This window comes from Mucor mucedo, assembly GCF_025094135.1.
Source record: "Mucor mucedo strain NRRL 3635 chromosome Unknown EV154scaffold_329, whole genome shotgun sequence".
Classification (NCBI taxonomy): Eukaryota; Fungi; Mucoromycota; class Mucoromycetes; order Mucorales; family Mucoraceae; genus Mucor; species Mucor mucedo.
In genome coordinates, this window is record NW_026252613.1 from 7,027 (window position 1) to 18,817 (window position 11,791).

Below are 11,791 nucleotides of genomic sequence, written 5' to 3' on the forward strand. Positions count from 1 at the left end.
AAATATTCCAAACTGATCAGATCTAATAGACAAAGTGAAAAAAACTCTAGTAATATCATCGAAAAAATTGCTCTTCGGGTTTGTGTTGAGAGGGTTATAGATATTGCGTACATCTTAAATTTAATCACAACAAGACCGTATGATGGTGAATCAAGCTTTGTTGATAGCCCAGACGATACTGAGGGAAGTCCATTGTGAGAGCCGTTTTGACCAGTCGAGTTATTGTCATCGAATTTGTTGATGGAAGGTGTTGAATAAGAGGTGATCATGAAGGCTTTAGACAAATACTACCGACACCCGCTTTCGGATCTACTGTTCACACTAGACAACTATACGATTACAAAGACTGCACGCATGTGGAAGGGATCGGCTGTATACGTGACTCAAATTTACAGATGGTATACAAAAAAAGTGTCGCGTGGAAACCAGTATGTCATGTTCTACAGTCTATATCAGAAGTTAGTATCATGCGATAGTAGAACGTAAATAGCGAACTCACTCCTCTTTTAATAGTTTACGAAAGGTGACGAATCGATAATGGTTTGTTGGCTCCGTTATTTTTTATTTTCGCACAAGCCTTGAAATGGACAGAAGTAAATCTTGGCCATGAGGAAGGTAATGAGCCAACATGGTGCCTCGACCCGTCACACGTACATCACAGTGCTTGTAATAGTGCGACCCGGATAGATGAGGATTATATGTCAGAAGATAAATATGATTGGATAAGAATATTTATCTTATATAATCACAATGAAATATAAAGTAGAAATAGAATAATGTTTTATTGATAGAATTTATGATAGTTTATATAGTTAAGATAATTTAAGTTAATGGCTAAGTAATATAAGAATGATAGGTTTAGAATTGTTGAGGAGGCACCTTTGAAGAGGCACCTTCAAAGTGGCACCTTTTTGCATCTTGTCTTTCGGTCCTTAAACCTTAAGTATTACATTGCCCCCTTTTTGTTTTGAGGCCCATTCAAAAGAAGCATTCGCAGTAAAGACCTTGATAACTTGTTGCAGGTTTTGTTGGTCTTGTTCTTGTTCCTTTGTGTAATAGGGACGCATATGGCGAACATTTGCAGTAGTTACAAAATTGTTCGGGTCGGACACCTTAATTATTTTCCAAGACGTGCCGTCATCATTGTTCTTGCTGAGAATCTTGTAGGGGCCTAACCACCGTTCCTTTGGGAAAGTACCTTTTTCCAGATTTCTTCTTAATACCAGTTCACCTATCGCATAGTTGTGTTTGACCCTTTTTCCTTTATCATAAAATGTCTTCTGATAACCTTTCGCTTTCTCTATGTTCTTTATAACCTTGCCATGTAACAGTGGAATGTATTTATTCAAGTAAGCGGCCCATTCCTCAGTTTCATAAGTTTTCGGGTTTTGAATGACCAAACTTTCTTCGTTAGGAATAACCGGATCACGACCATACAGAACTTCAAATGGAGAGAAACCAGTAGTTGCTTGTTTTGCCGTGTTGTATGCATATGTAACAAATTGTATGTATTCGTCCCAAGTTGTTGGATCCTTGTGCACCACCGTAGCCAAAGAGACTTTTAGCGTCCGATTCATTCGCTCCACCAAACCGTCTGTTTGTGGATGTTCGACAGAGGTCATCGATCTCTTGATACCCAGCCTAGTGCATACAGTCTTCATTGCTTCAGAGATAAAGTTTGTACCATTATCACTAATTATTCGAAGTGGCATTCCCAATTTCAAGACAATCTCATATAGTAAAGCTTGAGCAACATGATCCGTATCGAACGAAGGTAAAGCCACGGAAATACACCATTTACTGAGATATTCCATAAACACCAACAAATATTTATTACCAGATTTCGATAGAGGTAGTACCGCAATATCCATCGCCCAGATTTCTCCAATCTTCGTAGCAATGATAGGCTTCATTGGAGCAACCGTCGAATCCGTTCGTATCTTGTATTTTTGACATACATGACAATGAGACACCCAATTCTTGATATCATCCATCATACCAATCCACCACCCCAATAAGCGCACCTTAGAGAGTGTTTTCTCTACACCGAAATGTCCACCTGTTGGTAAATCATGCGAACTCTTTAAGACAGACTCAACCATCACCTTCGGTATGACAGGAACCATACGCATATCCTCATATTGGTAATACAATAATTCGAATTTCCATAAAAAAGGAAGTTTAACACCTTTTTTCATGATAGCTTGGATATTTGGATCATTCATTTGGTTTTTCTTCAAAGTAGCCAGAGCTCTTTCAACACCATCACCACCTGGAGAAACCGGACCTGGAGACACTTCACCACCTGGAGACACCTCACCTTGTAACACCTGGGCATGTACTTGATCCCTTCGGCTCAGAGCATCAGCATCGGTGTTATGGATGCCTTTACGATGAATAATTGTATACGAATGACCCTGCATCTCTAGAATCCAACGTGCAATCCGACCGCGAGGTTCCTTAGTCGACAAAATACTTTTCAACGCTGCATGATCCGTATAGATGGTAAGGTTTGCGCCATATAAGTACGGGTAAAAATACTTCAACGCGAAATTCACACATAAGGCCTCTTGTTCGGTAGTACTGTAGTTTTTCTCCGCAGCTGTGAGACTTCTTGATGCAAACGCCACCGGTCGCCCATCCTGTACAATTGCTGCACCTAAACCATGCATACTAGCATCCGTATGAACATCATAACCTTTTCTTGGATCGGGAAAGGCTAAGATTGGGAGATTCACCAGCATCCTCTTCAGTTTCTTAAAAGCATCGTTTATCTCAGCAGACCAGACATACTTTTCATCTTTCCGCAACAGCTTGTACATGGGAGCGGCCACCGAAGATAAATTCTTTAAGAAACGATGGTAGAAAGCACAGAACCCCAGAAACCTTTGCAGCGCATTTACTGTAGTTGGAGCCTTCCAGTCTTCTACCGCCTTTGTTTTTTCCGGATCCGAGCGAATACCTTGGCTAGAAACAATGAAACCTAAATATTTGACTTCACGCTTGAAAAACTTGCACTTCTTGATCGATATCTTCAGATTGTATTCTGTTAATCGCTTCAACAATGCCCTCAAATCCTTTTCATGTTCATCCTCGGTTCTTGAATAGACAATACAATCATCCAGATAAATCTTTGTACGTTCCAAGCCACTGATGACACCAGACATAAATCGAGAAAAAGAATTTGGACCAGTAACACACCCAAACGGAAGCACCTTAAACTGCCAAAGTTTTCCATCTGCTACAAACGCCGTTTTGTGAGCATCCCTTGGATCCATCGGTATTTGCCAGTAACCACTCTTCAAATCAATTGTACTTAAAAATTTACACCCATTTAGCTGATCTAAAAGTTCGTTGAGATTTCCAATAGGGAATTTGTCCTTTAAAGTTACTTGATTTAGTCGTCGGTAATCGATACAGAACCGCCACGTCGTCTTTCCATCCCCTTGGTCAGGTTTTTTGATCATAACCACAGGAGAACACCACGGACTAGTACTGGGCTCAATTACCTTCTTCTTCAGCATATCGGCTACTTCAATCTTGATTTGCTCATTTTCCGCAAAGGGTCTTCGATATTCCTTTACGTACACGGGTAACGCATCACCTGTAAGTATACGATGCTTGTAAGGAGCATTTGTAACAGATTGCACATCGCCTTCTTTTGGAACCAACGTTGGGTAATCTGCGAGGATCCTTTCAGCACGACTTTCCAAATCATTGAGCGTATCTTGAGAATTTTGTCTTTCGACGTATTTGTAAACAGCCTTGCGTCGAGGACGTAACAAAATATCTTCTTCGTTCATCCAGTCCATACCCAAAATTACTTCTTCATTTTGAGATTCGACCACAAAAGCAAACGCACGAGTAGGACAACCATCAATAACAAAGTCAAAAACAGCTTTTCTTGTAGTCATTTGCTCCCCACCATCACCGTATTGGATAATTCTTGGCTTCGTAGCAAATTGTCTTAAGTTCAACCTTGACGCCGTAGATTCGCGAATTGAAGTAAGAGTAGATCCAGCGTCAACTAAACATTTCTGTTCCCCACCATCGATCTTAACGATTGTAGTAAACCGTCTTGCTTCCAATTCTTCAGACTCAGATACACCTTGGTTATTTTGAGGTAACTTTCCCAAGTGAGCAAAAATATCAATCATGTTCTCAACATCTGTACTTTGTTGACACGAAACATCTTGCTGTTGATATTGATGTTCTTGATTTTGCTTGGGTTTCTTATTCTTGAAACAGTTAACACTCAAATGACCCACATTATTACAAGTGAAACAACGCCTAGTTTCTTTCTTGTTACCACCCGACTTGGAACCACCTTTCTTGCCACCAGAACCAGAACCACCAGAGCCAGAACCACCAGAGCCAGAACCACCGTGACCAGAACCACCTCGAGCTCCGCCTGAGTTTCCCCCAGAACCACCACGATAACCCCCAGAACCATTTGTGGAACCCTCTGAATTACCATACTGATAATTTTGGCTTTCTTGAGTAGAACCACTTGACATTGTTGCATATTCCGTTGCCACGGGAGAGACAGAGCTAACAGCCATAGGTTTGGAGCCTAATACTCTACGCAAATCTTCTTCAACATCAGTGGTAATTTGAATCGCCTGTTCCAAATCAGTAGGTCCACGATAAATAATAGCAGTGCGCAGCTCATTTCGAATACGATCCTTGAAATAGTCAAGTTGGACACCCGGTGCAAAAATTTGCGCACGAGACAGAAGATCCGTAATGATAGGACCAAATACCCTCATCGACCTATTTCCTTGATGCAACTTTTTCAGTTCCTTCAAAGCAATCAGAGTAGGATCAACACCTCCACCAAACTTCTTCAGAAACTTCTCTCTAACAACAGACCATGCCAATGGAGTCTTTGGATCGGAAATCGAATGCAGCCAGTTTAATGCCGTACCCGTTAACGTCACCTCCAACTCATCCACCATTTCTTCTTCATCAAAACGACCATATCGACAAAGAAATTCATATCTTTGCATCCAAATTTGAGCTTCTTCTTCATTACCTTGGGAAAACAAATCAAAACGCATACGTTTTCGTCGCTCAGAAATATTGATCTTCTTCGCTACAGGCTTTGTTTCCACCAAAACAGCTGCTCGTGGTACATCTTCATATGCATCGCCACTTTGTCTTGACTTCGCATTCTCCAACATAGCAATACGACAGCGCAGTCGGTGTAACTCTTCCAGTTGCGCATCGCCACCCGTCTCAGGCCCAGTTGGTGTTACCGTTGTACGAGTTCGACTATTGTATTCCCCCCTAGCCATCAAAACATAATCATAAGGCAGATTTAAATCATGGCAGACAGCTTCAGTAGGCCAGCGAAACTCTTGTACCAAAGGACACAAATCAGCAGCAGGAATAGTATGAAGTCCATGCGTAAGTTCACGAACAATATTATCCCTTGTATTGTTAATATCATTATCAAAGAAAGCAACACGAGCTTTCATCTCATCAATTTTAGCACGAAAAGTCGATAGAACCATATCCAGAGATGCACGACTAGCAGGTGCAAGGAAATTATATGATTCAGCCACAGCATTACCAACTCTTTCATTTTCACTAATTTCATCTATCATCGCAGCACGACCGGTACTGACATAAGTCAATAAATTGTTATACGAATCCATAATTGCTACAAACGGGGCACGCAACTCCTCCTGAGTTGGTACCGAATGATTACTCATATTATCATCCACGCTGGGAAGATTAGCAGCAAAATTTGTGAAACTTGCAGGCGGCGGTACAGCATCAGAACCTGGACGACGTTGGTCGTATCGTTTGGCATTGCTATAATTCACCACAGAGGGAGTGCCAATAGATTCCAGAGTTCTCGTCGGAGCCTCACGCGCCAAAGGATTAGTTACCTCGGGAATGACCTCAGAAGTGACCTTAGGAGGACGTTCAGTAACAGAACTTGAACCAGACGAGGTCAAGTTTTCATCAACGCTGGTAACCGTAGTTCTCAAGTCTCGCGCAGAGCTTGAACCAGCCTTCAGTAAGTTTTCAGCAGTAATATCAGTACTCATTGCCTTAACAGCTTTACTCCACCAATGTAATAGTGCGACCCGGATAGATGAGGATTATATGTCAGAAGATAAATATGATTGGATAAGAATATTTATCTTATATAATCACAATGAAATATAAAGTAGAAATAGAATAATGTTTTATTGATAGAATTTATGATAGTTTATATAGTTAAGATAATTTAAGTTAATGGCTAAGTAATATAAGAATGATAGGTTTAGAATTGTTGAGGAGGCACCTTTGAAGAGGCACCTTCAAAGTGGCACCTTTTTGCATCTTGTCTTTCGGTCCTTAAACCTTAAGTATTACAGTGCTCAAGATGATGTCACCAACACAAACGCCCAAATATGCTGCTACGTGTTTGATTCTGACAAACATGCATCTGCTGGTAGATGTAGTATGCTGTAGATTGTTGATAATTTTTTCGTCTTTTTATCTTGTCATCCGATCGCAGGAATGTAATAAACTGGTTATGTGTATACATGTCTTCAAGTAACGTCTCAACAAGGATGGTATTATTACGGTGATTGAGAGATAAGAAAGTAAAAAAGCGAAGAAAAATGTTTTCGGTTTTCTAAAAAAAGAAATAGAAAAAAAAAGAAAAAAAAAGCACAGCTTCCATGCAAGATTAATAGAGAACTTTTAACGGTTTTCAAAAACATCCAACTAAACAAACGTTCGCCTAACCTCCCTGTACATTTTTATAAAAAAAAAAGACAAACACAATGACACTCAGGCATATCAATATTCGTTGTTCAAGTATGAATATTTACATCTCACTTCCTATTGGCCAATTGAAATTGAATATCACTATATCAGCAGTGATGATGCACCATCCGTCATAGTGAAACTTTTCTCATTACATCACCCGAATGTACTCAATCTTTTTTTATCCAACAGAATAATATTGCGTATAATTTACAGATGACAAAGGAAGTATAAAGTGCATTTTGTTATTGAAAATAACAAATAAGATTTTTTTATTTTTTAAAAAAAAATTATTTCACCTGGGATTTAAAATAGCGTGTGTCGTGAGACTGAGTCGCACTGCCAAACCGATAGTAGATAACTCTCCTTATCTACTACTACTGTGGTACAAGCAGCCAAAGGGAGAGAAAAAAAGGGCGCGATGTAACATTATTTATAAGGATTCAGTGATGATATTTTCCGGTAGCGACGGTGCCAAAAGCAGTGAGCTTTTTTAATATGTATATTTAAAAAAATGATTTTGTTGGTAGCATTTAAAGATGGTAGAGCGTTCGATCCATGCATCCATCCAGCTCAGTTCAAATTTTTTTTTTTTTTTTGATGTTTTTTTTATTTTTTTTATTTTTTTTTTTTCATGCATGGATGGATGAATGGATTAACAGGTGCCATATAAAACAAAAGGGATGGATAATTTGGCTTGAATGATGAAAGAGAAAATTACGTCCGGGAAGGTCAACTTCAGCGTATCAACCGCATCCATTAAAACCATGGTGACGGTGATGTAAATTCAACTCCTAATGATAAAGCAAGAGATCATCAAAGTCTCGTATGTTCTAAATGTGTACATATCGCACTACCTGATTTAGGAAGCATTGGCCTAACTACCCGTCAACCATGGCCAATGCCTTTTAAAAAGCGATTGATCTCTTTTGTATGTAGCCAGATTTTTCAGCAATGTCTACTGAAGATACACTCATGTCACCGCTTGGATATTTCTTCGTTGTTATAGCTTGTAACGATAGGCTTGGAAAAGATGCAGTTTTTCCCTGCGTTAAATTTTCTTTGTGTTGGTGATATAGCGCTAGTACGGATTTAAATATAGAAAAGCGACAGTTGTTATTAATTTACAAATGTGATAGTGAGTACCAGACTTCAATTAATCAGCATAAGCTAACTATTGTTTATAAAAGAAAGAAGAAAACAAAAGTGTTCTCTGAGAGTGATTTTAAAGGAGATACAAATCCAGTAGTATACCATGAATGAGTAAATAATACAGTGCTTTTAGATGTAAAAAGCTAAATCGTTTTTTTTAATGAGCTTCTACAAAATTTTGTGAAAAGATAGATACAAAAGGTAACAGACAGCGACGAAAAGAGGGGATATTACCTGGTAATAATTATATGATGGTTTTTATTGTTTTTATGCATGATTCGATCCTGTGTAATACCACTTAAAGCACTTATATGAGAAACTATTATGGATTATTATTTTTCAACTGTCCAGCTTAAATTGTGTAATTATCAGCAGGCTCCAGATAATATATGGTGTCAATATTGGTTTATGGGCAGTTTCTTGGTATTCTTTTCCAATCTTGACGCTGTCATTGATTTACCTGTCATGATCCTGTTAGATCTTATGCCACAAATATGCTTTATGAGTAACCAGCTTTCAGACTCAATATTTATCATTGATCTATCAGCTCTTTAAATCCTTTGTCATGATCCACATAAGCTATGGCTAACTTTTGTCATTGCTTATTCTTTTATTTAATTTCTTGTTTTTCTTTCTCTATAAATATAGCTGATAAATTTTACTTCTCCCAGTTTTCTTTATCAGATATATTTCATAATCATCTTCTCTTTTCTTTTCTCCCTTTTATTCTTAAATAAATAACCTGCTCCAAGAAGCTATTCATTCTCTGTCCTGTCCTGTCCTGCCTGTCTCGCTCCTCCCTCGTTCCTGACATTACCAAACATCGACGTTCGTTTTTTTTTTTTTTTTTTTTTTTTTTTATAAAATTCATCACATCAATGGCTATATGTGTAGGAGACTAAGTAATGCCTTATGAATAAATCACTGCTTTTTATCCATACATAGCCGAAAAAAATTAGCTTTCAAAAAGAGATGAAATTCCAACATTGTACGCGTATTTGGAACCAGAAATTTGGGAATGTCAGTACGATCTTATAGGCGCGGAATTTAAAAATGATAAAAAAAAATAAGAAAAAAAGAGTGTCCTCGGCTCCTCCAATCTGATTCGATTGCCGACCAGATTCCGAAGTCACTGGGCGCGTATCTCAGCAGAATGGGGAGCCTCAGACAGTGGTTGACGGAAAAAACAGTTACAAGAGTAAATTGGGGCACGTGATTATATTACCTTTTATGGTAAATAAACCCAGAAGTAGCTCGCCACTCTGGATTATGTTTGTTCTAGAAATGCCACTTGAAGCACTTATATGAGAGAAACTATTAAGGATTATTAATTTTCAACTGCCCAGCTTATATTGTGTGATTATCAGCAAGCTTTAGCTAATACATGGTGTCAAAAATCGTACCTACGCCAAGATACACAGCATCATAGGTGGGTATAATCAATATACTGGCAAAAATCCATCCAAAATACGAGACATTTACAGTGAGATAAGCATAAAAGGTTAAAAAAAGACGTAAAAGGTAAAAAAAAAAAAAAAAAAAATAACTTTGTTATTATATCCATGATATCCTTAACAGACATCAAGAGGTCAATATAAATTAACAGCTTAAAATATATACACATTTAGTACAAACAACATAGTTTAAACCAGTATATGTGTTTTATAGCTTACCTTCAGCTTCTGGTTTAGCATTTCGGCATGAGCTTAAGATCAAACGAGCTCAAAGGCGAATGAGTGATGACAGATGTCAAAATAAGTATAAATCGTTTAATAAACATTTATGCGTAATTTTTACATTGTATATCCTTGTTTCCAGGTCTAGAGAACATCGAAATTACAGATCTTATATTGCCACTACGTGCACTTTGGCTGTCCCAAAAGACAGCACTGTCTTTCAAAATTTATTTATTGTTACTGAGGGGTGATTATTTGCTTTTTTGTGTCTTTTGTTTTTTTGTTTTTGTTTTGTTTTACGAGTGACCAAGAGCAATGTGAAAGAGTCATTGGGACAACAAGTCGAAAGAAGTATTTTTATGAAAGAAAGCACACTTGTTTTTAAACGTCCAGCGTTTGAAAGTATAGTTGTCATACGACTGGATTGCAGAATGGAAGCACCGTTGTGAATGTGAAAGGTTGATCGTCAAAAACTTGTCTCAATCGAGATCTCCAGATTCCAAGTAAAATACAAGCAACATTGAAAACGAATGATAAAGAAGTGGCGACAGTAGATTTTTTTGTTTTTGTAAGTCATTAGAATCAAGCGAAATGAGTATAGCCAGTATTCTACCAGGTCGAATTAGCACGTCCGTAAAAGGTGGTCGCAGGCTTTGGAGGGAACAAGGAATCACGCAATATAGCTCCCAATTGTGTTGGTTGATCGAATGCTTGAATACATGTGGACATTTAGGACTCAAGAAGAGGACGGAAATTGATAGACCCAGTAGACTATATACTGGCACCCAGGACACGACGAAAGTTACCAGTAGGTTGCATATACGCATTGGTTATTGCGACCCCAAATTTACGAAGTAGCTTAGGGGAATATAGTTTCAAGATCAGATTGTTGTTGAAGAATATGTGTATTGGGACCCACGATGAAGCAAATCGCGTACCAAGATCTTAGACATACGGACGTTGTGGTGAGGGAAAACCACAGAAATAATTGACTCAGAGGCCAGAATAACAGGAGTGTTGGAAGCTGGAATAACAATTGAAGCTAGGCCCGACTGCAGTAACGTAGCTAATGACAAGTCAGACAGACTAAGACTATAGGTAGGTAAGGAATCCATCAGAGAAAAGAGAATTGTGAACGTATTTGTTGTTAACGGATGAAATCTATGTCTTTCTGTTGGAAATAGAAGTGTCAAATTGCTTACAACTTGAAAATAGCATAGAAGAGTTATGCCTAAAGTTAATTATCCCAAGAATAGGGTGGATATTTTGATGAAGAAAAAAACTAAAGCAAATAATAAAGGAATGGGAGTGTAACTTTTATAAATGTTTGAGAGTGTGATTTCTATAACTGATTGGGATTGTGAGTTCTGTGGTATTTGACAAAATATTACATAGAAAAGTAATGAGATAAAAGTATATTTTATTAGGGGTAAAAATAGACTAAAAGAACTCTGCTGCTATGAAATAATTGATCCTTTTTATATTGCACAACTCTCCTGAGTTTTAATGATGAGTCAACCTTTCTGGTTTTGGAATAGATCTATACTTTGTTTCCCGCCTTGGATTAAATGGATACTACTCGTTAGAATTGTTTCCAGATAACGTTGTCCCATATCAGTGGATCGGGAGCATGAGTATGCTAATAAATCTTTAGTATTACGAGACACTTATTTATCAGATCATGCAACGGTTACTGTAAAAGATGCATACTTGTTTGTCAAGTGTAATTGGCAATAGAACATAATAGTTGATCATTTATTCATTATCTTTGTAATGAATAAATTACGATCCCAAATATAGAATGTCTTATCGATATTTGTATATTTGGTTGTAGAAGCTAGGTATCCATTAATTCATACACTATTTCTTTATACTCTTTATCAGCAGTATAACTATATCAATATATAAGTAAATGAACCATTTATATTAATAGCTGTTCTATTCTCTCTCTGGGTAGCTAATCCATTGAGAGAACTATTAATATTAAGTTTCTCTTTCTTATAATTCTTGATTGATCTGAGAAGTTTCTCTTCTCGATCGGTGATATCGTAACTCAGTGGTATAGCATTCTGTATCCAACTGTCATTCGTATATCGTATTTAGGCCAATCATGCAATCTTTTATATAGAAGTATGTACTCGAAGTAGGAGAAGTTGTATAGCAGTACACAAGCGTATGCTGATATGCAACATCAA

General features: G+C 37.8%; 2 protein-coding genes across 2 annotated transcripts; one reads left to right on the forward strand and one right to left on the reverse strand.

Annotated features, from left to right (window-relative positions):
- Positions 1-3,968: 3,968 nt before the first annotated feature.
- EV154DRAFT_390283 (uncharacterized protein) lies at positions 3,969-4,958 on the reverse strand (the record flags this gene model as incomplete). Its single annotated transcript, XM_051595104.1, has 2 exons — positions 3,969-4,297; positions 4,385-4,958. Coding segments are annotated over 2 exons (903 nt in total), but the record flags the coding sequence as incomplete, so codon positions are not given.
- A 1,827-nt stretch (positions 4,959-6,785) lies between these two features.
- Positions 6,786-8,475, forward strand: EV154DRAFT_488988 (uncharacterized protein; the record flags this gene model as incomplete). The annotated part of the gene is made up of 6 exons (XM_051599229.1): positions 6,786-6,819; positions 7,084-7,251; positions 7,299-7,310; positions 7,635-7,699; positions 7,778-7,852; positions 8,272-8,475. 6 exons carry the CDS (start codon positions 6,786-6,788, stop codon positions 8,473-8,475), a joined length of 558 nt encoding a protein of 185 aa, XP_051449964.1.
- Between the last annotated feature and the right edge of the window lie 3,316 nt (positions 8,476-11,791).